The 24,381-nt window shown below is 55.0% G+C and overlaps 10 protein-coding genes across 10 annotated transcripts; 6 read left to right on the plus strand and 4 right to left on the minus strand.

Annotated features, from left to right (window-relative positions):
- The first annotated feature begins 297 nt into the window (after positions 1 to 297).
- On the plus strand, positions 298 to 1,274 carry B0I36DRAFT_331073 (uncharacterized protein). Its single transcript, XM_046154926.1, has one exon. The coding sequence runs from the start codon at positions 499 to 501 to the stop codon at positions 1,096 to 1,098; it is 600 nt and encodes a 199-aa protein (XP_046009857.1). The 5' UTR covers positions 298 to 498; the 3' UTR covers positions 1,099 to 1,274.
- A 543-nt stretch (positions 1,275 to 1,817) lies between these two features.
- Positions 1,818 to 3,250, plus strand: B0I36DRAFT_352474 (uncharacterized protein; the record flags this gene model as incomplete). Its single annotated transcript, XM_046157113.1, has 2 exons — positions 1,818 to 2,216; positions 2,318 to 3,250. The coding sequence occupies 2 exons, from the start codon at positions 1,818 to 1,820 to the stop codon at positions 3,248 to 3,250; spliced, it is 1,332 nt and encodes a 443-aa protein (XP_046009858.1).
- A 185-nt stretch (positions 3,251 to 3,435) lies between these two features.
- B0I36DRAFT_424323 (uncharacterized protein) lies at positions 3,436 to 4,189 on the minus strand (the record flags this gene model as incomplete). The annotated part of the gene is made up of 2 exons (XM_046162269.1): positions 3,436 to 3,657; positions 3,734 to 4,189. The coding sequence occupies 2 exons, from the start codon at positions 4,187 to 4,189 to the stop codon at positions 3,526 to 3,528; spliced, it is 588 nt and encodes a 195-aa protein (XP_046009859.1). The 3' UTR covers positions 3,436 to 3,525.
- A 388-nt stretch (positions 4,190 to 4,577) lies between these two features.
- B0I36DRAFT_294777 (phosphotransferase enzyme family protein) lies at positions 4,578 to 5,917 on the plus strand (the record flags this gene model as incomplete). The annotated part of the gene is made up of 2 exons (XM_046151821.1): positions 4,578 to 5,133; positions 5,204 to 5,917. The coding sequence occupies 2 exons, from the start codon at positions 4,578 to 4,580 to the stop codon at positions 5,614 to 5,616; spliced, it is 969 nt and encodes a 322-aa protein (XP_046009860.1). The 3' UTR covers positions 5,617 to 5,917.
- Positions 5,918 to 8,013: 2,096 nt separating this feature from the next.
- On the plus strand, positions 8,014 to 8,702 carry B0I36DRAFT_366183 (uncharacterized protein; the record flags this gene model as incomplete). The annotated part of the gene is made up of 3 exons (XM_046159252.1): positions 8,014 to 8,196; positions 8,267 to 8,392; positions 8,496 to 8,702. 3 exons carry the CDS (start codon positions 8,014 to 8,016, stop codon positions 8,700 to 8,702), a joined length of 516 nt encoding a protein of 171 aa, XP_046009861.1.
- A 400-nt stretch (positions 8,703 to 9,102) lies between these two features.
- Positions 9,103 to 11,325, minus strand: B0I36DRAFT_352478 (uncharacterized protein; the record flags this gene model as incomplete). Its single annotated transcript, XM_046157114.1, has 2 exons — positions 9,103 to 10,729; positions 10,802 to 11,325. 2 exons carry the CDS (start codon positions 11,323 to 11,325, stop codon positions 9,103 to 9,105), a joined length of 2,151 nt encoding a protein of 716 aa, XP_046009862.1.
- A 564-nt stretch (positions 11,326 to 11,889) lies between these two features.
- On the minus strand, positions 11,890 to 14,243 carry B0I36DRAFT_273719 (uncharacterized protein; the record flags this gene model as incomplete). The annotated part of the gene is made up of 3 exons (XM_046151331.1): positions 11,890 to 12,881; positions 12,934 to 13,632; positions 13,714 to 14,243. The coding sequence occupies 3 exons, from the start codon at positions 14,238 to 14,240 to the stop codon at positions 12,026 to 12,028; spliced, it is 2,082 nt and encodes a 693-aa protein (XP_046009863.1). The 3' UTR covers positions 11,890 to 12,025.
- Positions 14,244 to 17,714: 3,471 nt separating this feature from the next.
- On the plus strand, positions 17,715 to 18,582 carry B0I36DRAFT_331078 (uncharacterized protein). The gene has a single exon (XM_046154927.1). The coding sequence runs from the start codon at positions 17,829 to 17,831 to the stop codon at positions 18,270 to 18,272; it is 444 nt and encodes a 147-aa protein (XP_046009864.1). The 5' UTR covers positions 17,715 to 17,828; the 3' UTR covers positions 18,273 to 18,582.
- Positions 18,583 to 19,429: 847 nt separating this feature from the next.
- B0I36DRAFT_415280 (low-affinity glucose transporter HXT1) lies at positions 19,430 to 21,597 on the minus strand (the record flags this gene model as incomplete). The annotated part of the gene is made up of 6 exons (XM_046162037.1): positions 19,430 to 19,720; positions 19,816 to 20,102; positions 20,204 to 20,553; positions 20,630 to 20,970; positions 21,035 to 21,364; positions 21,453 to 21,597. The coding sequence occupies 6 exons, from the start codon at positions 21,595 to 21,597 to the stop codon at positions 19,596 to 19,598; spliced, it is 1,578 nt and encodes a 525-aa protein (XP_046009865.1). The 3' UTR covers positions 19,430 to 19,595.
- A 709-nt stretch (positions 21,598 to 22,306) lies between these two features.
- On the plus strand, positions 22,307 to 24,203 carry B0I36DRAFT_386870 (putative arylsulfatase; the record flags this gene model as incomplete). Its single annotated transcript, XM_046161127.1, has 3 exons — positions 22,307 to 22,494; positions 22,567 to 22,725; positions 22,829 to 24,203. The coding sequence occupies 3 exons, from the start codon at positions 22,307 to 22,309 to the stop codon at positions 24,162 to 24,164; spliced, it is 1,683 nt and encodes a 560-aa protein (XP_046009866.1). The 3' UTR covers positions 24,165 to 24,203.
- Positions 24,204 to 24,381: the final 178 nt, after the last annotated feature.

The following is a 24,381-nucleotide window of genomic DNA, read 5'->3' on the forward strand; positions in this document are numbered from 1 at the left end:
AGCAGAACAACGGCAGCTAACGTGAGCCCGTCCGTGGGTCTGGGTCTCATTGCCGCTGACAGGATCCTATAGCCCGCCTGTTACGTCTAAGGAGTTGAGCTCTGCACAGAGCCTGGGCGGGCCGCTCCGACGAGAAGTGTTGCCCTTTTTAGCGAAAATGGAGAGCGCGCTTGGGGTCTGATTGGCCGAGGGCGAACCCAGCCACCCAGATCTGACCAGAGTAAATGCTACCGTGCCTTGGGATCGTGGAGCTAGCTCCAGCGTTACATGTCGATTGCAACATCAGCTGCTGTGCCTTGCGAAGGAGTATACGTGGTGTTTACGAGACGGTTGCCGGTACCTCAGATTAGAACTACCAGCTGGCGGACAGCAAACATATAAAGTGCCGGCATTTTGCGAAACTTGCAGACCATTTCAGCACATCTCAACACGCACCACAGCAGCAGCCCACAAACCCCATTGTCCACCGCCAGCCTCGAGGACTAAATCCCAGCCAAGATGCTCTCCTCCGCCATCCTCCTCCTCGCCGGCACGGCCGCAGCTGCCGTCGCTCCCCGTGCCGACTGCCGCACCACAAAGGTCCAGTCGGGCGACAGCTGCGGCACGCTCGCCGCGCGCTGCGGCATCAGCGGCAACGACTTCACCCAGTACAACTCGTTCACCCCGAACCTGTGCTCGACCCTCGTCCCCGGCCAGATCGTGTGCTGCTCCTCGGGGTCCCTCCCGGACACCCGCCCCAAGCCCAACCCGGACGGCACCTGCGCGTCCTACGAGCTGCAGAGCGGCGACTACTGCGCCCTCATCGCCGGCAACTCCGGCATCAGCGTCTCCGACCTCGAGCGCTTCAACGAGGGCAAGAGCTGGGGCTGGAAGGGCTGCAGCTACCTCCTCGTCGGGCAGCGCGTCTGTCTCAGCGACGGCAAGCCGCCGCTCCCCGCGCCCAACCCCAACGCCATCTGCGGCCCGACCGTGCCGGGCACCGAGTACCCCCAGAACGGACAGTCGTTCAAGGACCTCAACCCTTGCGATGCGCCCGAGGACTGCTGCTCCCAGTGGGGCCAGTGTGGCAGCACCGAGGAGCACTGCGCTCCTTTCTGAGAGCTGTCTGGAATACTGTCTTGTCATGATCCAGCTGATCAAAGTGTCAGCCCCTTGGCGGTGTAGGAAAGTGACGAGTGTAGGCAGCGACATGTGAGAGTGTTCTCTGCATCATGGCAATGTTTAAGGACGTGGAGGGGTTTAAAAATTGTACATACTTTATATTCTATCACCTCAAAACAATGAAACAGTTTGAAAGATGTTGTGTGAAAAGGGACTCAAGATTAGGATGCCCTAATTTCTGACTTGACACTGCGCATTGAGAAGGACCCGGCGACAACGTGGGCTGTGTTTGCCCACGCGGCACTCGACATCGCAGCTTCAACCATGGAGACGGTGGTTGCAGCAGCGCGAAGTAATTGCCGTGGGTTCTGGTGCTATGATGCCATGAGCGATCTCGCCCTTATGTAGGCATGTCTTTCTTGAATCGCGGTCACGAGAGGTCATACGGAATTCGAAAAGATTCAGGAGGTGAAGTGATCTATCTACACAGGTTGTGTGCAGATACATGCCAAATGAGACGAAACAGATGCGTGCACCTGGCTTCGGGCTGATTGATGACCCGATGTCCTGGCTCATGCTCTGAAACCCCTGGCTGTTCCCTTTGGAGACAACAACCATCTATATAATGGTGCCAAGACCTACAGACCCCTCAACCAAGAAGAGATATCGATTCATGCCATGAAAGCTTATGTAGCATCCCTGCACCCTCCAGAAGCATGGCGACGAACCAATCTCCACAGGCGAGGAAGCTGACCGACGTACTCCTTCCGCTAAGCAAGAGCGCTTACCAAGCTGAGCAAAACGGACAATGGTTGGAAGCTCTGGATCTCCATCAAAAAGCGTCCCAGGACTATGCCGCTTACACCAAGAGCGGGACCAAGGGCTTGGCACACGGCTGCGCGAAGCTCTACAAGGCATATTCCGACCGTCGTCGACGGCTGCACGACGAACGCATCATGTACATCCAGCCCTGGGCCAGAGGGGGTCGACCTGCGCCGGAGATGGTCATCATGCATCCCTCAGCTGACCTGACTTTGCGCGGATACTCTGAGGAAGTGGATGTGGCGGATTTGCTCAATGGTGTGGTACATCACGAAGCCCTGGCGTTGACCAACGTAAGTTGCCTCCAAGCGCGTCCTCATCCACGTTGCCTACCTTGCGTGTCGCCTGATTTAGCTACTCGTTCATCTCTGCCATGATTCTAATGGCTTACCAGCAACAAGTTAGCAATCCCTACGCCACGGGCCTGCCAAGCTATTCAGCACAACTGCCGACTGGCCTTCCCCCCAGGGAATACAAGCTCATGCGCACCACAGAAGTCTCTGCCTACCTGCATATGGAGCTCGTCGTAGCCACTGTCACAGAAAGCCGCACCTCCCAGACCCTGCTCATCCTGGAGACGTGGGTCGCGCCTCACGGCAAAGTACCCCAGATCCGCGAGGCCTTTGTCTACCGAGCAGCCGACTACCCGATTCCCGCGTTCCACCACGTCCACAACCACGACCACTACCCGGACCCCAACATGAGCGGGATGTGGATGACGGCCGCTTTTCCGACCATGATCTACGGCTTGCCTATTCCGCACAGCTATCCAGCCGAGAATATAGACAACAGCGGCGACGATGCTGCCGCCGCCGCTGCTGCTGCTGCTGCTGCTGCGCTCCAACGCCGCCGCGCCGCAAGCTCGATAGTGACCGAGATCCCCGACCGTCCCGGCTACGGAGGCGCCATGCGCTTCACCTTTGGCGGCCGGCAGTTCGTCAGGAAGCCGCCGGACGGGAAATGGGCCTGCTGGTGGCACCGGCACGTCCTGCGCGAGTTCACCACCGTGACACCCCACCCGGGGAGCAAGACGGGCAAGAGGTCTGACGACGCCAGCGACGTGAAGCTCATGTGGCTCGAGGCCACGGAAGGGAAAATCGCCGCCTCGCGGGGCAAGGTGTCGGCATACGTCGCCGCGGGGCTCGACCCGCTGTTCAAGGAGTACGTGCTGGCGGCGACGCTGATGAGGATCGTGGCGGCCAATCGGGGACTCGAAGGCGGAGCGCCGCGGCTGGATGGGGACCCGACGATTGTCGATCAGATGATCGTGAGCAATGCTGCGAGTTTTGTACTGTCGACGTTGTTTGGGCTGTTTTTGAGTGCCTGAGTAGGGGGCAGAGGTGTATGTTTGCGAGCGCTGGTGACAGAGTAACCTGATTTGACCAAAAACCTTACGTTGACTTCACTGGAATGCAAGATGGCATTGATACACATAAACTTTTCTTGGCATCTCAAGCTCAACACGAACCCTGCCATGGAGATGTTATATAAATGACCTTGCAGGTACAAACAGTGACTATTCATAACGACAAGCGGCAGTTCATCTGTGTCTTGATCTAGCGCTCAGAGGTCTTCAATGACTCAGTGTGGCTGGCTGAGAAGCTACTGTTCGATAGCGCGAAGATAGTCTGCTACCTCCTGGCTCAAGATCTTATCATTTACCAGACCGTCGGCTGACTCTATGATCCACGTCTGACAGTTTCGCTGAACGATTCTTCTCCCGGGAGGTCCGGCCTGCTAGGACTGGAATCAGCAGATACCTGAAAACCGCCCATGCATATCCACAAAAGACTCGATTTCGCCAACTCACATTGTCATTTGCCACGTTCAGGCTTTTGCCAGGGGGCTTCACCTTGTACAGGCTGTGCTCCAGGGGGCAAACAGGATTGGTGTCCATTTTGGGAACCCCGTCATTGAACATGGCCTTCTCGTCCAGAAACTCGGCTGGAACCCACTGAAGCGGGATCCTCGTGGGCTCCCTGGAACTGTGTTTCATGTCGTGGTGCCGCTTGATCTCGAACTTGAAGCCGTTTGCCACGTCGCCCGTGGCGTGGATGACCACGCCGATATCGGGATCCCTTGCAGAGACAACTCGGTATGCCCAGTGGTCTTTGAAAGGGGAGCCGTTGTATATGATTAGTTCGAGCAAAAGGGCTCCTGGTGGCCCCTGGGGATTCACGACTGGTGGCAAGACCTCCGACAGAGTCGCGTGCTGCCGATTGATGGGCGGGGGGAGGGGTGGCGGCGGGGGAGCGTTGGACGACATGCTGGGCACGCAAGAGTAGGCAGCAGATGATGCGAGAAGAGGATCAGGGAGCTTCAGATGAGCCAAAATATATATCCGTCAAGACCACATCCTTGTGGGCATTCTGGTGGAGTAATGTAGTCAGTATCCTTGCGGCTTTGTTCAAGTTAAAAAGTCAACAGGCCATGTTGGTCGACACCCCGTGCTCCAACATCTATATGCCGACCAATGCAGGCTGCCAACATGTCGGCGACCATGCCGGGACGTATCAATTGAAACTGTCATTGCAATGTGACCAACAAAGAGTGACGCGGCTAAGCGCGCGGCTGTCCATCTGGCTAACCACGGGCTGGAGCCTGGGAGTTGGAGCCTGGGAGTGGGGTCTCAACTCGCTCACCACGACATTTTGATGCTCCGGCGCCCTTCCAGAGTTTTGGACCTTCTCCTCTCCGCCGGCTTTTCGTTGTCAGGCAGCGAACCGTCAGCAGCGTGCCACGCAACATACGCGGTCACCCATGTTTCACCGGGGCACATGGAAGTCTTCCCCGATTCCAGCTTCTTCAAGGAGCGGAGAGCGAGCACTCTCCCGTCGCCAGCAAGCATCCGAGCCGCCAACGTCGCATCGGGCCACCTGCGCGCCTCGTACTTTGTTCGGCCGCCGCCCGTCATATTCCCGTCTTTGGGGCTGTTTGTCAAATACGGAGCAAACGTCAGAATTGCGGAAGCGTATACGCAGAGGATGCTAGCAGAACGGCTAAGCGGCATAGTACCTGTCCCAGAAGTCTTTGCTTGGACCGAAGATCAAGGCCAGGGATTTATATACATGCAACTGATCGACGGCCAGCCACTACAGGACAAATGGCCAGGCATGAGCGACACGGAGCGGCGATCTGTCTGCTCGGAATTGAAGACGATGGTTAGCGCGTGGCGGGGCCTGACCCAAGATGGCGAGGAGCCCTTCATCGGTAAATGAACACCTCATTCTGCCACGCAGCTCTGGGGACAAGACTGACACCGCGGATCGCACCTTTTAAGGCAGCATTGGCGAACGACCGCTCAACGACATTTTCCTGGAGCACCGCCCTGAGCTCACCGGCCCTTTCAAAGGCATCAATGCCGTGCAATCCTTCCAAGAAGCTTGCAATATCGCAATCAGCCCGCCGAGCCCCATCGTCTTCACCCATGCGGACTTGGTGGCGGTAAATATTATCCTCTCTCATGGGGCGAACCCAAAGGTCGCTGCCGTGATCGACTGGGAGCAGTCCGGTTGGTATCCGGCGTATTGGGAATACTGCAAGGCGCATCACATAAGACTGAGATCCACGGACTTCAGCGATGTCCTGCAAGACGAATGGCAGGAGAAATACCTCCCGATGATTCTGGACCCCGTGGACGACGCGTCCTGTTATCACCCCTGGATCTATTTCGTCATGACAAAAGGCATCTGACGAGGCTTGGGTACATGCTCAAGACAGCGAAGGCAGTGCAGCGGTCTGCTTCTCGGTTGCTGGTAGAACGAAAAAGTCAACAAGGAGCTCCCCAGCTTGAGCTCGAATTGTCCGTTCATGTATAAGATTTGCTTGGGCGGACGACGTTACTATCTCACTAGCCCCGACAAACACCCAATTTCCATCCGACTTTGCATAACGGCCTGTTCCTCTCGTCATGTCGCAGCACTGAATCTAGAGTCACTGGCCAACAGCCACATTATGCAGGATGCACTGAATTATGCAGAATCTTTTGATGGGCATATGGCCAACAAACTTATCTCCGGAAAGTTCCGTTTGGGGATTTGATTCTTAGTTGCCGTGCCGCAGCCGAAAAGTGAGACAAGTGTTCACAAGCTCGCCCCATCTGGACTGAATCGTGCAGAAGTCCTGTGCTAGTGATCGTCGTCCTCTTGTCGTTATCCTTTTCCTATTCAATAATTCACCGAGTCATCATGTTCAGGTAGGCGCGATGTTGTCTGCCATGCTCCCGTGCTAGAATCACCCTGATTCACTCTGGCCCTCAAGCCGGCCGAGCAGATTATTACGGTAACAAGATTAACCGAGATGCCTAGTCTCTCAGAAAGGTGGTTGGGACCCGACATTGAACAGAACTTTTGTTACAGCACCTCGTAGCTCTGGTCATGCTGGATGTTTTTCTTTTAATCTCCTCCCTCACCGACGTACGACCCACACTTTCCCACTGGCAAGGCGATGTGAGACAGACGGGCCATCAGAGACATTGCGGGCGACGCTTCCATGTCTCTGTTGCTTTCAACCCCGCTCTCCCAGTCTCTCCTGACGAGGAAAAGCGGCGTGGCTCACGCGCCAGATCATTGCCGATCAGCGAGTTGGAAACACTCCATTAGCTACGGTGGAAGCTAGGGCACACGCGGCGGGTAAACCCGCAAGTCAAAATCGTATCCCGCACGCATGATGTTGAAGAACCAAGATGTCACGCCATCTCGAAAATAGTGACAGAAACAATGCGAAGCCTCATCCACTATCCCCATGGCTTCCAAACGCCACATTTAGGCGCTTGGTGTAACCAAAGTTGAAGTGGGCTGCTTCGATAGCCGCGAGAAATCGACCGCTTACTGACCCCTAGACACGTCACACACCATAGTCTCAGTTATAAGGGCATCAAGTAGCTCCTCCTGTCTGTGTGTCTGTCGTCATGGCACAAGAGGAGAAGCCACCACCCAGGCATGAGGGGGCCAACCCAGTCATCTATCATGGAGAATTGCTTCCCAGACAAGGCTCCCAGAACTCCAGAGCCCAAAAAGTCCAAAGGTCCCCAAAGATGCTTCCTTGGCAAGACATGACAGGCGAGCCAGCGTCATATCAGCATAAGGAGCCAGGTCTTGTGTCAGCCTCACTACACTGACCACCCGCAACTTCGCTTCCCTCAAAGACTTCAGAGGATCTTTCTAGGCAGCTCAAAGAGACCCGCATTTTCTATCACACCTGCATGAACTCCTCCACATAACCTGCAAGGAGATCGACACCATCGATTTCACAAGGTCTAGACAGGCAGGAGAAAAAAGCTCCGAGACAGATGGCCACATGGTGCTCTGGCATCATCTTTACGCAAGTCAGATGACACCTGCTATACCATCGGGGTCTTCGAGCCCACCATCTTGGATGGAGATGTGGCAAATGGTGCAACGGGGTTGCCGTTTGTACAAGACAGTAATGCCCATAGCATAGACCTCCAAGATACGGAGCTGTCTACTCACGGTACAATGAGAATCGAAATGAAAGACGCGTATCGATATGAAACAGCCGAGGCCCCGAGCCCATAATCCATTCAGCTCCAGCGAAAGAAACGCGCCAGTGGTCGTAGAGTTCTCAGCCCGCTCTTGTCTTGTGCCCCGCATTTTAAGGATCTCGGGCCGCAGCTGCCAAGGTGGCCTCGGGCGCTTACAGGAGCCCGAGACTCGGCACTTGCTTGTGAATCTTCGATGATAGGGAAAGTCTATAGCCACATTAGGCTGCAGGTTGCCTAGCGCTAAGGAAGCATGATGGGTCATCCATCAAGCCAGACCCTCCGGAGGCTCGGACTTTGCCGTGATAGTATAGAGAAAGCGAGGAAGCACTATCATGGCAAGAAACAAAGCCAACCAGCCGGCGTGCAGGGACAAGAGTGCAAAAGCCCGAACTGCTTCGTGTATAAATGGCTTGGTTTTCCCCGCCACATTCCTGACAGTTCTGGGGCATCCTGCAAGGGAGCAGTTGTCATTAGTGCCAGATAACACCCTCACGTTCTCCTATCCATCCTCACAGCTTTTGGCCATCCGTGCTGGACTTGAGTCACCCCGAGGACTATTGTAATCTGTGCGCTCCCCATTTTTCAACATGCGGATCAAGGCCATTGCTATCGCCGCCCTGGTGACCACCTCTCAAGCCCAGCTCATTCAAATTCCTCTCGTCACCCAGCTCCTCGACGCTCTCGGCGCAGTTGGCGATGCGATCGAGACTGCCACTGGCCTGACTTCAGGCGCGGGAAACAACCCTCTTGGTCTTGCCGGCAGTCTTCCTGTAAGTTCACTACTTTATCTTCCACCTGGCCTCACCACCGCTGGACCACTTTTGCTCATGCCTTGACCAGGGTATCCTTGGCAGCCTTACCACGGTCACCGGCCTTCTCAGCGGCTTGAACAACATCCTCCCGCTTTTTGGCAATGGCGGAATCCCTCCTGAGGACGAGGGTGACCTTTGCGACGCTCTGGACCACGTAAGTCATCCCTCGCAACCATACTCGATCGGCAAGACATAGATCCTTTTCCGAGCACCACCAGACGCCACGCACCCGCGACTAACCTCTCCACTGCTCAAAGATCACTGCCCAGCAAGCAAACCTCACGGCCGCCGTGAAGCAGCTCAAGGCCAGGTCGCCAATCATCGGCGGCCTCGTCGGCGGCCTGCTCAAGACCGTCGTGGACCTCGTTGTTGGCCTCGTCCTGGGGCTCCTGCACCTCACCCCCGATTGCGACGTTGATGTTGACCCTGCCCTCGGTGTTGGTGTGGGCGTTGGTACACCATGATGGCCCCGTGGGGCAGTTTGTGTCTACAGATGAAGAAGGAGGATGGGCACTGAAATTGGATTTGGATGTATGTGAAGCGCGATGGCAAGACGAGACTGGTCTTTTGAGTTTGAAGTGGACCAGATGGGCTTCTAGCTCTGTTCTGAGGTCTTGTATCATGTCAGGGTTTATCGGCCTGTTGTATCTGATTACCCAGACTTTCTTCCCACTAGCTTTAATATAATAGTAGCACTAGCATACTATTTAATGAGCTATAACCCTATATATCCTTAATTCCGATCCAGATCCACCGCCTCTGAATACCTGCCATAAGACGTCAAAGTAACGTGAAACGCTTAGCTTGAAGGTATGGAGCCGTCCGTCAGCTCCAGCCGGAAAAGTAAACATAGCCACCTGTTGTTCATCTGTCGTAAGGGTCGGCTATTGTGCTAGGCTCGTGATCTACCAGGGCCTCGAGGAGCATTGTATCAAGCGCTGTCATAGCCATATTGAACTCGCGACCTTCTTCAAGGCGAGCCCAAAGCTGCACCATTTCATCAGCATGACCTGGTAGCAGGTCAGAAACCCCAGTGTCATCAGTGTGACTAAGCGGCTGTTGTGGTGGACACATCGCGGAGGTCGTCGTCGGCTTCAACTCTATTCCAGATGATGAAGAAGCTGCAGGGTCTTGAACAACGACCTCACCAAGTCCATCTTGGTACAAGTATTGCTCTCTAGGGCCTCTTGGAGCAGATCCTGAGCCCTGGTAGCGCGACGTGGCGATTGTTTCGTTGGCTGATTCAGCGCTTGGCTCAGAGGTGAGATCTGGCAGCGAGGGAACCGCATCCTGTGCGTAGTGGGAAGATGTAGCATCTCCTGCCGGAGCGCATCCGTGCTCAGCAAGTGAACCTTCTCGTGCACTGAGTTGCTCAGTGAACATCGTCATCAATTCGCGGCCGTAGTTGAAGGCAAATACTCGCATCCTCCCTTCTTCCTCGGACATTCTTTCCTGAATAATGCTCTGGCCACGCTTGTCCCAGAAGCGTCGGAATTCCGCGATTGGCTCAACAAACGCTTCGTTTATATAGGGCGAAGCTGGTCGTGGTTTTGTGGGGAAGATGATGTCCCAAACAGAGAACCACTGCTCGGAGGCCGAAATGCTTGTCTTGACCTTGGACGAAAGTTGGTCCCTCTGGTCCTTGGTGACGCCTTCGGGAGGTCTGAAATTTGAGGGACGATTGCAAGTTCGCTCCACAATATGTGCTGCTTGCAAATCCTGTGTTGCGAATGCTTGACCACAGGTGAAGCAGAAGAGAGGTTGCAAGTGCCTGCGCACAAGATGCTGTTTGACGTCTCTGATTCGTCGAAGTGTGAGAGAGAGACATTTGTGGTGCTTAGTGTAATCCATTCTGTAGAATGGACAAGCGAAGTTACGGGCTGTCTCATCAACTTCCCCTGTCTTGACCTTTTTCTTTCCTCGGGAGTCATCTCTTTCCTCGTCGTCAGCGGAGTCGTCGTCGTTGCCAGTTCCAGAAATTCTTCTTGGTCGCTTCTGGGGGAATATTTGCGATATGCCCGTCGCATTCTGGCTGGACCCTGGTTTGCTTTGTCCGGTAGTTGTCTTGTCGTTCACCATGTTGACTCGCTGCCTGTGGCAGATCCATAGTGCAAACCGTTCTAGTGCAGTCTCCATTACTGCTTCAAAATGTTGCAGATAGGTCTGATACTCGTATGGGCGTATTGCTACGGGACTCATCCAGAGGTCTCCCCCAATCGAGTCGTGTGCATCTGTAGACCATTCGTAATCAGACGAAGAGGCTGAATCGTTCGGTGGAGTCGACATTTCTCCTCTCGACGGCAGATGGCTCGATGACGAAGACCTGGTTCTATCCCAGTGCGCCTGCCCGGGCGGATGATCAGAGGTCAGGTCTAAGGAGCGAGCAGACTGGGTCTCTCCTTCGCTAACGCCCCTACTTGCTGCCACTGGATCATCGTCGCATCCGTCCTGCGGGTTCGGAACTGTCACCCGCCCTTTCTGGTCGTAGGGACTGGTGGTAGGAATAGTTCCAAACGTCAACGCGAATCGGTCGAGCAGTGCCCGAATATCGTGACTGCATTACGCACCAGGGGGAAAATCTGCCTCGCCCAGAGGCAACTCCATGCTCCCGTCCGGCCCAACGTGGCATGGCTTGTCGAAAACCCGTTTCAAGTCCCCAAGGAGTAGATCATGGTCTGTCATAATAGGAGGCCGATAACCGCAGAATGCGAGTGCTGTGTTGTCGATCATTCCGGTTGGCGCTGTCCACTTGATAGCATTACCACCTTCCGAAAGTGTTCCAGCGCTGAACCGAGAGCTGGATCCGTCTGACAAACCTGGCATGGAGAGGTTGTCAATGGCACTTCCGACTTCGCTCGCTGTAGCGTCGGCATTGCGTTGCGACTGATGTATCTTGACGACTTCGGAAAACCACCGGTTGTTGTCTGTTCTCTGTAGTCTTTTCTCGGGGGGGTTTGGGGACCCAGAATCTGTTTTGCCGTTGAAGAATCGATGTCCTGTCCCGAAGACTTCGAACCGCAAGTTCTCTTCGCGTCTTGACGCTCCGCACGCCTCTAGTAGCAATGCGCGCCATTTTCGGGGGTCCATTTTTGATTTTGACAATTTCGGACTCAGCCACGGCGCTCCATGGTAGAAAACCCTCTATCCAGTACCCGCAGGCCAGGGGAGACTTGGAGGATTGCAGACCACCGCTGCGGATCGTGATTTGTCAGTCAGGTGCTGCGAAGACTTAAATCGGAGGACAGAAATGTGGGGTTTTGAAACCGATGTGTGGGCTGGGTTGAACGAACGACGCCCGTCATACCTGAAAATGCCACAGGATGGGGAGTGAGCAAGCACAACCAGCGCGTCTCTGGTGAATTGAGAGGCCGCCGCCGGGGCTACCAGCATCCTGTCAGAGCACATTCGTGCCCTCCCACGCCAAGCCTGGCCCAAGCTCAACCACCCCCATGACTTGGCAAAAGTTGTACACTGGCTACGGAAGGATCGAGGCCAAGTTGTGTGTACCTCAGATCAGCTCAGACATGGCCTCAGGATCAGATCAGTTCACAAACTCATCAAGGTTGCTTGCGAACTTGTTCGCCTCGAGGATGCACAACAATCAATGATTAGACATGATGGAAAAATCAATTTCCCACAAGTATAATAGGGGTTCACTCTGGAGTCGAATCGGACACGGACGGGGCATCGAAATGAGAGGGATGTGTCTTTCGATGGATAAGATGAGGGGCTTCCCGATGGGCAACTTCTACGTGCTTGGGTTTCATTTTCCGTGAGAAGACTGACGTCACCCCAGCTGCGGAAATTGCTCGGTCAGAGTCTCATCCTCTCCCACGATGATGCGATAAGCGGTGCCAGCGTATGATCTGGCAGTAACGCACACTTCGGGAGCTAATCGCTCGTAAGCCCCAAAGAGCTGTAGAAATGCCCATGGCACCATATCAACCATGTACCCCCATCGTGTGACCTCGAGCACGGCCTTCTTGACCGCCGACGGGGCGGTGGCGGTGACCACAAAACCCAAGGTCTCCAAGCCCTTGAGTATCATCTTGATACATACCGCAGGTTTGCCTTCAGATAGCAGAGCAGCGCCCACGGCAAAGTACGGGTCCCACAGCTCCAACCGGATGGCGCCTGGTGCGTTGGCCGACGGCGGGTAAGTCTCCTCCATCTGCAGAAGTATTCGCTGCGCCGCGGCGATGTTTGTGTTCTGGTAGCCATTGAGGACGCCTGCCAGCTTCTTGGTCAGGGTCTTGCGGCGGGCGAGCGCCTCGTTTGTGGTGCTTTTCCTGGTGAGGCAGAGCTCGCAGCCACACGTGAAACCCCATGAGCTGAGCCCCTTCTGGACATCGGCGTACGACTCCAGAGGCTGCGGTGCGCGGTAGCCGAACAGGAGCTCGGTACCGGCATCGAGGTCTCTGGTCGCGCGGATAATCTGCATGTCCCCGATGAACGAGCGGCGACAGTTGCCGACGCACGAGTGGTTGATGCGCGAGGCTAGCAACCAAATGCCAGAGATGTCGAACTTGCCCTCTTGAGCGACTTTGTTGTCCTTGCCTCCAGTAGACCTCTGGGCGAGCGAGTCACGGGACGTCCTCGGCGCGCCAAAGGCATTGAGGGACAGGATCTGGGCGACCAAGAAGCTTTTGAAGCGGTTAGAATATGCCTTTGATGCCATAAATTGAGATGACTTACGAGTCAACAACAGGGTTACCATCAACTTCTGCTGCTTGGGGAATGTCAAAGCTGCCGTGGTGCAGCTCGTGGCACAGATCCCGTGCCCGAGGATCATTGAACATCTTCTGAATAACCTGTGTGAGGAGATTGACCTGTCCACCCATGACGGCTTTTTTCGTCGACAGGTTGATCAACAGGCTCATAGTCCCGGGTCGATCCTTGCCAGCATAGCTGTATCCAAATGCCTTCTCACAGACCAGCAACTGCCCGGCAGAGACTGGGATCGTGGTGAAGAGGCCGTTACCCCTCCCCGGCGACGAGCGAATCTCGACGGGTGCATGGAAGGTCGCGCAGTCAATCAGCGGAGGCGTTGCTTTTGCCTGCTTGTACATCTGCCGGAATGAGTAGGCACCAGTTTGCTGCTCGCGCAAGCGGATCTTGACTCGCTGAATCTCGGGTTTTGCACCTGTGCTGTCTGGGTACAGGGCCACAAGCCTCTCCAAGATCTCCAGGGACTTGGCGTAGTCTTGGAGCTCATACAAGGCCCGTGCCGTGCGGAAAAGACACTTTTCTGTCGGACACTCGAGATTCTCCGCTTGCTCGGCGTCCATGAGAGCCTTTGCTGGTTGGCCGAGCCTCAAGTGGGCTAATGAGCGATTGAGATGAGCCAGCTGCTCATCTTCCGGTGTTGCGGCAGCCTTGATGGCAGATGTGTAGCTATGAAACGAGTATGGTCAGTTGGAGTCTACTTAGAGATTGATAAACCATGCAACTCATTGGTACTGCGAAAAGTCTTACAGGCGATGTGCCTCTGCCCACTTCATTGCCTGTACTGCTGCATTGCCTTGAAGCCGAATGTCCTTGCTGGACCTCTGGAGGGAGGTAGACTGACGCTTGGTCCACTGTGACGGAACGCGCTGGTCGTCGTCGGCCAATCGAATAAGGTCGCCCAGGTGATCAACCCGCAATGAGTAGGAACCGTCCGTCGCCATCTTGAAGAAAGGCTCTTTGAGAATGAATATGTCGCCTTGCTGCATGACCTTATCGGCGGGGACGACCGCTTCGTCTGCCTGGTAGTAGGACTGAAGCAACACGGCCGTCCCCCACTCATCCTCCACCACTGCCATGACGGCAGTCATGCGGTCTGGCGGGGTGAGAGCGCGAAGAGTCACTCTCTCGCCGCGGTGGTGAGTTTCAAGCCTCATGTCAGCAATGGCCATGGGCTCCAGCTCGTTGAGAGGGCGTACGCAGGGAGGATAGGGTGGGGGAAGCTGCGAGGTCGCCATGGCACCTGATGCTGGCGTTTGGCCGCGTTCTGCGGCCATGCGCAGCTTCATCATGAACCGTGCCACCAGCTGAAACGGAGGTGGGTGCTCGCGTACTAGCTGTCCTTTGCTCTGCCGTGCTTGCCCTGCGCTTTGCTCCCATTGCTGCAGAAAGGGGCCGAGCCAGTGCTCGTCGGAGACATCTTTGACATCCATCGGGGGTGTGCGGTTTCCGGGAAAAGACGGGTGGCAGGCGAAATGATACGGTTCTCCCGAGGGTGACGGACAGTCTCGTGTCTTTAAAGTATACCTTCGCGCTTAGAGTCATGATGACCTGCGCGTACCAATGTTTGTCCTGCCGGGAGGTTGCACGACGGCCAACAGGCTACAGAATAGGCCGCGTAATGGAGTTGGTTGGCCTCCCACAGCTCTCTTGTCCAATGACGCTGGTCGCAGGCTGACAATGTTGGGCTTGAGGTTACATGGTCCAGGCGCCCGAGCACTTGGCTTGCAGCATATGCTGTTGGTTGGCTGTCCTGGCGCGTCGACCAGTATGCATGGCCGCTGGTCGCAAACGAACGCGAGCAATGATGTCTCAAGCTTAGATAACTGTGTTGAGTAAGTGCTTCCCGTGTTTCGGGTTCCCACCGCACAGTGTCTGTCTGGTTCAGGGCGATAATGTGTCCTTCCTAACCGTCCGTGAAGCTTCAGGAGTGCAACTCACCGCAGGGGCTGAGGAGAGAAATAGGTAATCACTCGGGGGAGATGTAGGTAGCCCCGGAAACTTTGATCCAGGACAAACTCTAGCCGAGGTAGTTGTGGTAGGGGTATGCTTAGGGCTCCAGCTGAAAGAAGCCTCAAGCAATTCCAGGGTTTCGAAGTGTTCGCTTCCTTTTCCCTCTTCAAAATGGAACAACTTGTGTTGGCCCATTATATGGGATGTCACCTTTGTCCGAGCAAACGGTAGGCATACACAGATTCTGCTCGATAACCGAAACAAATTTATCATGACACGCTCTAAGCAGTCGTCAAAAGCTTGCCAGGTTATCTGAGAATGGCACGGACCTCTGCTGGCAGCTTCAAGATCACCGTCCATCTTTGTCCGGTATGTCGCGAGTTTGCACTTGGCGGGAAAGGTTCACCATAGAATGCTTCACGCTGCAAATTTGTACGAGTAAACACCAGCCAAGAACCCAGAATCTTGCTGTTGAGTTGTAGCCAAACTACTGAATTCCAATCTCGTGACGGCTCCTGCGCTCCTGCTGTTTTCGCCATATGCATCGCCTAGAGATGTATATGATGTGGTCAATATCAGGACGCAAGTGCTTTCTATTAGAATATATACATATGCTGCCCCCTGTTTCTCTTCAACACCCCCCGCCCGCAAAACTTGTCACACCACCTGCGCTGAGGGCCGCATATCTACGCCTACGGCGTCTCTTGGCTTTTTTGTAATCCTTCTCGCTAGGATACCAGCGACCTTTCCAGTCGACATAGCCTGGCTGCTGCATCGGCCTCGGACCGTCGCCGCCTTGTTGGTATTGTGGTCTGCTCTGTAGATGCATGAGAGTGTTAGCACAGCTCCGATACTTGGGCAGAGAAGAGCAAGCGGAGATTGGGTAATCCAGATGGACAAGAAAGGGTCACTTACGCCGAAGCACATGCTTAATGTGCACCAAACTTTCTCTCTCTCTCTCTCTCTCTCTCTCTCTCTGTGTGTGTGTGTGTGTGTGGTGTGTGTGTTTTTAAGTTCCAGACACAGAGGCTGCGAATCTGTTTCGTCGTCAACTATTGTGCCTGAACTATGCGGATGGGGGTGTCTAATGTCTATGAAATCCGATCAGTGCCGCGGCCGAGGCCAGGCTCGCCTTGCGTATTATATGCACCGCCGTGGTTCTGCATTTCTGTGCCAAGCCCCGAAGCAGGAGGAGTCAGTCGTCCATCAAATGCCGCGAAGTTGCTATTCCGTGACCGACCCCGAAAGCGGTAATCGAAGCATGCCCCGCTAAGTGTGCAGGCAGCCAGTAAACAAGCCAATGACAATGGCAGGTCTGGACCCTGTGGTTGGAGCTGAAGACAGGGCTCCCGGGAGAGAGGCTTCTAAGCCCCCTAGAAGCGCCCTAGAAGCAGGGCTGAGCAGATAGACACCTGAGCCCCAGGAAACAGCCGCCACGCATGCATCAACACGTCGGCGGTCACCTGGGCAGTCAAACCTGCCTTATCTCGACGCGAGCTCCGGCATCGCGTGCTGCTGGCACCACCTCCCCCAGAGGGGCCGAATACTCTTGCCCGCCAAGCTGGAGGCTGCCAGGGTCTTGCATACCTGGCGATACCGCCCCTGCAGCGTATGTATTTGCTCGGGCGAGCAGCCCTTCTCGTCGGTCGTATCACTCACAATCTCTTGCCGCATTGCGTTAGTAGATTTTTGCGTCCGAAGCAGCGACAGCCGGCGTTATGGCGACAGAGCACCCATACATCTCTATGGGCGTATGTTTTGCGTTGCGCTTGAGATGAGTCCGACTCCCTTTCAAAAGCTCCACACTCCGATCTGCACAGAAAAACTTGCCAGCATATGCCAACTTACGATACGTAGCTCCATATTCTTGACATGTGGACAATTTCCATGCTCAGACATGGCTCGAATGTCAAAACAGGTCGAAATAGTCGATACTCAGAGGTGTGCAACTCGGAGAGCCACAGCACTACCTGCATAGACTTGTGGTGGTATTTTCGGTGCGAACAGCCCCCTCAACTGCTACCATAACTTCTGCGGAAAATACGGCTGTTTCCGAGCAACGTTTCATCTGATGCACGCCTATCACCCACGACATTGACCTCACAAGGTCCAGGGCTGCCGGGGACGCAGCCTGAGGTAACAGGACAACAAAGCTACCATGTATAACAAGGCGATATGCAATCGTCTGAAGCCCCAAGGACTGCTCTGTGTAAGCATTGCTCCTTGAAAAGACCAGAGAGGAAGATTGCTCAAGTAGTTAACGGACATTCGGCCACCTCTGCGTTAAGATGATGAGATGTTGACCCGTGCAGTCGTGCATGACGTGACTAATTGCGACCTCCCAGATTCGCTAGCCTCGGTACATGCATCGTCTAGGGTTCGGCGCGGCCCATCGTGGATGGACCCCTACCTTGGCAGGCTTCTTCCTGTGACGTCACCGTAGTCCCTTGTCCTTTTTTTTGTTTTGCCTCTTTTCTGTTGCTGGCGCCCGCATCAACACGAGATGATCGGCACTCACCCTGGTCTTCCCCACAACCGCATGAAGCCTCCGATATTGCAATGCCGGCACTTGTCGCCGTGCCTTGCGTGCCGCTCCGCGCCACGCTCCTGGTTCACGGGCAGCATGGGATCTTCGTATGCCGGCTCCAGTGTGTCTATCCCCGCCGTTGCATTCCGGGCCAGGATCATGACCTCAGGGGCAACGGCAAACCGGCCTGATGCAGGAGATTGGTGCCGTTCTCGACGTATATAAACAGGTGCCCTGTCCCACCAAGTTGTAGATTCTGCTCATCACGATACGACCACTTAAGCCAAATATCTACACAGAGCTATTCACACATCTTTGAGACCATCCCGCGTGTCCCGTCCACAACGCCAAAACCCAAGATCACGCAATACAGCCAGCCACCAACATGAAATTCTTCACTACCCTCTCTCTCGCCACTGCTGCTTCTGCTGCCACTCTTGAGCACAGGCAGGCGCCCAGCAAGCAGATCGGCTCGTTCTCAGCCTCATGTATCCCCCACTCGGCCTTTTGCAACTACCAGTTCACTGTCAAGCCCGATCCCTCTCTTCCGCCAAGCCACTGCAACGGTACCTACATCGGTAGTGGCACACTGCCCGCCGTCGGCGACGGAAAGTGCGCGGACAACGCGGCCTACACCTGGGGCATCGTCAGCACTCAAGATGGCGGATACCGCTTCGGCGTCTGGTACCCACTGAACTCACGGTCCAACATCACCTACTGCCACCAGATCACTCCCGACGAAATCGAGGTCGTCGATGGTGGTTCGGTTCAGACCGCCCACTACATTGGCCCGACAGAGTTTGACGCGACCGTTGATGCTTGCTTTTGAAGCGCCCTGTAGCGTGCCGTCTGAAGAGGATTTCGATCGCAGTATAACAGCCACAGCGGTCATGGCATAAACTTAGAATGATTGTGTAGCCATACCATAATGGAGATGTACAAAGAGATCAAAACTTTTGGCAGAATCCCACTGAGTATCAGCCCGCTCAACCGGCCATTCCCAACTATGAATAAGGTGATCTGAGAGACGTACTTTGGGACACGACCACAGGCAAAGAAATTCATAACGAACCTTCGGGGTCACATGAGCTGATTCAAGCGTGGCCGGCAACACTCCAGTCAAACTTGGGAGAAGGCGGATATGATAGCTCTGGCTGACTCGCAATGTTTTCTGGTGTGAGATAGCTGGGTGCGAATGACGTGAAGCCATCGTGTACAACCTCGTCGGCAGCCCAGGCGGGCGACGTCCCATGAATATGGCGGTACCCGCAGACAGCCACTAGATGCTCTTCGAGCGCGGCATCGCCAGCATCGCAGGCACGAGCGGTGCCGTAGCAGCACTGCTGTTATGGGATGAATCACAGCGAGCCAGCACAGCCCGGCAACATCTCCCTACCGTAAGGCGCCGTTTGGCGCCGTTTATTTCAGGAATACGTGACTGTCAAAATTCACGAGGCCGAGCTGTGTCTGATTCGCGGACGGGTTTGCCCGCAGGGGCTTGACGATGCCGTCAATGTCGATGGGTAAAAGCTCGCCCGAGTCCGGGTTTCGCGAGACAACATCTCCATATATGACTGCAGGGTGAGGACTATGGGTCAATCCATTTCGCGAATACAGCCTTCGTCTGTTGTGCCGGACTGTGGGCGACAGTCGATAATCTCAGAGACTTGGGCCTGGCCCTGCGGCCATACGGCATCAAGCTTGAAGATACTACAGCTATTCGATTTGAGGCTTAACACTTGAGCCTGTTTCGCATGCCCTGCAAAAATGATATGAAGTGATTTGAGTGGCAATGTTGTGGCTTACGCATCGAGAACAAAGATTTTACTGCTACCGCGTACGGTGGTCGGAAGTACCGGCATTATGTTGAATGAGGGCATCGTCCTGGTCAAGCATATTCTGCAGATACATCACATCCCAGTGGCTATGACATGTATCAAACTCGAACTCACACTGTCACTGGCCGGTGTTTCTGACCGCCACACGTTTCGTTTTGCCGAGAGACCTCTGCATTATATGTGGGAAAGCTTTATCGGTCCTACAGTACCGTATACATTTGTATATTACTTGTTCCTGCACGTGCGTAACCGTGGCGCTTGCAGGTCGGTTCTCAAGCCTCGGAGAATGTACAAGGGTGTCAAGGACAGCTTTCCTACTTCCTAGCTTCCTCTGAGTGCACAACGACAGCTGATCCACCTAACTTGTCATCAACAGACCCCCGCTCGTGATTCTCGAGTCTTCGAATTGCCGCGGCGTTCGTGCCGGTGGCGACAAAATCTGCCGTGATTCAAACGGAGAATGTTAGCTTCGCAAAGTCTGCCGAGAAAGCAATGCTCCAACAGAAGGCAAGAAAGACGGGGGATATAACATACCTTTGGCTCTCCAGGCCGGAACTTTAGCCTCAAACATCTCGTTGACCTCTTCGAGCGAGCGGTTCTTCATCTCCGGAACGAAGAGGAAGATGAGCACGACCGTGGCCACCGAGATGCTGCCGTAGATGAGCCCCACGCGGGCGCCGAGGTTGGCGTACGGCGCCGAAAGCAGGTACGGCAGGGTGAAGGTGACGAGGAAGTTGGAGAGGTTGGCGAGTGTCCAGAATACGAGCCCGGACTTGTCACGCAACGTGGTGTGCGGGATCTCTGACTTGACGACTTGCATGCTGTCATCCGTTTCAGGACAGGTTAGCATTGTTTTCCCCCGGAAGTGTAGGCGCTAGGAAGGAATAAATTGTCTCGTAGGAAGTATGAGAAGCCGCCTTACGTTGAACCAAAGCCGATCATATAGGTGCATGGGAAGATGATTGACATAGCCAGGACACCCTTCTGCAGGCCGACATTGGACGGAGTGACGGTGCCCAAAGCGCCCATGATGAGGAGGCACGAGGCAGTCAGACTACCGAAGATGATCGACGTGTTGCGTCGGCCAATGCGATCGACCATCGTGATAACGAAAATGGTTCCCAAAAGAAGACCGGCACGCTTGATCATGGTACCGGTGAAAGGGTCCATGACGTTGAGCATCTTGAGAAAGATGGTGCCGTAGTTCGAGGCAAATGCCTGGCCAGTGATTTGTGTAGCGACAGAAGCCAGAATACCAGTCCACGTGCGGCGCTGTGACAAAAGAAGCATAAAGAGGGTTAATCAGGGTAAATAGATTGCCGTAAAAGCCTCAATGGTCAGGACTCACGTTATTGGTACCCTGAAAGAGTTCTCTCCATTTGCCCTTTGTGGGCGTGTCGTTCAGAGCTTCCTGGACCAAACGCGCTTCTTCCTCTGCGGCATAGTCCTTGGTAGCACTCCGGATGTAGTAGATGTTGTCGACGGCTTTATCAAACTTGCCCTTCCGGATGAGCCAGCGTGGGGACTCGGGAATGAGCCAGGAGAAGACAAGTGCGGTCGAAGGAAAGATGAACATGCAAGCGACTGGGATCAACCAGCTGTCCTGGCCCTCGATCTTGCTAGTTCTGTCGGTGATGACAGAGGCGATGAAGGCGGCGAGGACGTGACTGAAAGCGTACATGCCAACCACTTTGGGGCACGGGGGGTTAGTGGGCTCATCGCACTTCCGGGATGGGGATAAAGATTGACTTACTGGAACCACGAATGGCGCTGGGAACGATTTCGGCAGTCCACATGGGCACGAGCCAGGCCTCCATGCCAACATGTATGTTGATAACCAAGCGACCGACAAGAGCTTCAGTGTAGTTGCGACCTGTATACGCGACAATGACGCCGACCAGGCAGATAGAGTTCATGGAGATGAAGACCGTCTTACGGCCGTATCTCTCGCCTACAAAGGATGCCAAGAAAACACCCAGGGCGTACGTGATGAGTGGAAACGAGTTGAGATAGGCAAGCCGACTGGGGGTGAACTCCCAGACTTGCTTCTTGGGGTTCCACTCGCCGAACTGCTCTTCGTATGCTACATGGAGCCATGCCTGGGTCAGCGCTCGCTTCCATGTGCGCTCTTAGTGTGTCTAGATGGAAAGCCAAGAGACAGACGGACTTACCATCCATGGCTTGGATGGTGGAGAGAACTGACGTCTCAAAGCCGTAGGCGAAGATGCTTGACATCATAGTCACGATGGCCAGAGCCAGGTTCGATGTGACATGCTCGCTGAGCTTATAGTTGTGGTCGCGTAGAAAGGTCAACATGATGGGCGACTTTGTGCAAGTAGAGCCGTGCCTGTGCTGGGAAGCGTGAGTCTGACCGGGAACGTGCAGCTGCGAAATCCCGCTCAGACATGCTATGGTCGGGAGGTTGACTCGTGCCCTTTTCTGGTTCCCTGTCGGTTACATATAACCTTGTGGCAGGAGCACACCCACGTTCACCGACTGGGAAGTATGGGGAAGGCTGGGGATGCGGGGGGAGAGCGGCTGCACCCCGGATTTCCTGTCAACGCGTGGTGCACTGAGTCGTAACCGGCGCGCTGGTGTGCTACGGCGATTTCTTAGGCCAAAGGCGGCTGGAGGGTGCAAGGCCAAGAACCAAGATATAGGCCCCCCTCGGAATGACCCGAGAAATGTCGCCATTGGCCAAGACGTTGATGTGCTTGCCATTCGCAGCCTCTGAGTGGCTGAAGCTGCTTGCTCTCCACCCAAAATTACCCACTGGGCAGATTGTCGTCCTCCACTAGCGGAACGGCTCCCGAGTTGACGGGATTGTGCTCGGGTGGCTCCGAAGATGGGGGAATGCGGGGGACGTGCTGCTCTTGAGCCACAATCAGGGAGGTAGGTGTCTGATCAAGTGTTTCTCTTGGCACACATTGCCCACGCCTGGACCAGACTTTGTCTTTCATTCATCCTCCATGGACAGGATATCTCGGCTGCGCAAGTCTTTGAGCCAAACCAACGCATAATCACCATGACAAGGCAGCCCAACTTTCTCATCGTCGTGGCCGACGACCTCGGCTTCAGCGACACTGGACCGTACGGCTCCGAGATAGAAACTCCGTGTCTCGACAGGCTCGCAAGTGAAGGTCTCGTCCTCACTGGCTTCCACACTGCGCCAGCATGTTCACCCACGAGGGCCATGCTGCTCTCGGGTACAGAGTATGTAGCTGCATCTGTGACACCCCCAGCGGCGTCCCGCCAGTGTCATTGGCTTACACCTGTCTTCCACAGCAACCATATCGCTGGCCTAGGCCAGATGGCCGAGTTCATGGCACGGCGACCAGAATACAAAGGGAAACCGGGGTATGAGGGATACCTCAACTTCCGTGTCGCATGTGCGGCAGAGATCCTGCAAGATGCTGGCTACCACACAATGATATCGGGAAAGTGGTTAGTCGCGACCTGCATCCTGGAAGATCACTGACGCCCTCCCCATCCGTACCCAAATTGTTTGTATCTTGTTTGCTTGGCCTCACTAATATTCAGTCACAAGGCACCTCGGTCTCAAGAAGGAACTCTCTCCATCCGCACGTGGCTTCGCCAAGGACTTCACGTACCTTGCCGGATGTGGCAACCACTTCAACAATGAACCGCAGCTCGACGACGGCGCCTTTCAGATGCCGGCCGTCAAGAGCGACGGGCTGTGGATGGAGAACGGCGAGATGCTGGACCGCAAGAAGGATCTGCCCAAGGACTTTTACTCGACTGAAGTCTTCTCCGACAAGATGATTGAGCAGCTGTCGGAGCATAAGAACGACCCGACAACCAAAGACAAGCCATTCTTTGCGTACCTCGCGTATACTGCGCCGCACTGGCCGTTGCAGGCTCCGCGCGCCAGCATCGAGAAATACAACGGCCGTTACAATCAAGGACCCGAGGCTCTTCGCGATGCTCGCATCAAGGGCCTGGTTGAGCGCGGGCTCGTACCCGCCGACGTCGTTCCGGCTCCCATGATGGGATACGAAAAGACGGAGTGGCCGGACAAGACTGAGGCAGACAAGACCCTCTCGGCACGGCGCATGGAGACGTACGCGGCCATGGTAGATCTTCTCGACAGCAATCTCGGCAGAGTGATTGAGCATCTCGAGAAGCTTGGGGAGCTGGACAACACGTTTGTGCTCTTCATGTCGGACAACGGCGCCGAGGGCAAATTCCTCGAGGCCCTGCCCATAATTGGGGCGACACCGCTCGAAAAGGTTGTGGAGAAGTACTACGACAACTCGCTGGCGAATATCGGCAACGCGGACAGCTTCGTATGGTATGGAGCAAGGTGGGCGGCAGCCGCGACTGCCCCGTCAAAGGGGTTTAAGACGTACACTTTCGAAGGCGGAATCCGGTGTCCGTGCATTGTGCGATATCCTAGGCTGCAAAGGGCCACGAGCAGTTCCGGTTCTGCGCAGGTTTCGCACCAGTTCACAACATGCATGGATATTCTACCTACAATGCTCGACCTCGCTGGCATAGAACACCCCGGCTCTGGAAAGTTCCGTGGCAGGGATGTCGTGCCTATGCGTGGGGCGTCCTGGGTTCCATATCTCCAGGGCACCACCGAGGCGGTACATTCGGACGAAGACAGTTTCACGGGCTGGGAGCTCTTTGGGCGGCGGGCTGTGCGGAGAGGGAACTGGAAAGCTGTGTTCGTGCCGGCACCAATGGGGCCGGACGAGTGGGAGCTGTACGATCTGAGTTCAGACCTGGGCGAGACTAATAATCTGGCAAATGAGCACTCGCACGTGCTTTTTGGTCTGCTCGAGGACTGGGGCAGATATGTCCAGGAGACAGGGCTGTACGATGCTGGCCTCAAGGTTTGTCCGAGCCCAAATGCCTAGTCACCTCTCAAAACAAAAAAGTCACTACAAGTCTCCATTATCTCTGGAATTCCGCCGTGCATGTTCAAATTCAAGGTCTCCGTGATTCGACTTCGCGTTCGCAGGCTGGAGCCCCCCGGAGTCGCCGACTCTCTGATGGTAGTGTGGTGGCGTCGACAGACATTTCGTGTTTCCCACCCTCTGGGAAGCTCCAGCATCATTCACGATCTTTAGAGCA

This window comes from Microdochium trichocladiopsis (assembly GCF_020744255.1).
Source record: "Microdochium trichocladiopsis strain MPI-CAGE-CH-0230 chromosome Unknown B0I36scaffold_8, whole genome shotgun sequence".
NCBI lineage: Eukaryota > Fungi > Ascomycota > Sordariomycetes > Xylariales > Microdochiaceae > Microdochium > Microdochium trichocladiopsis.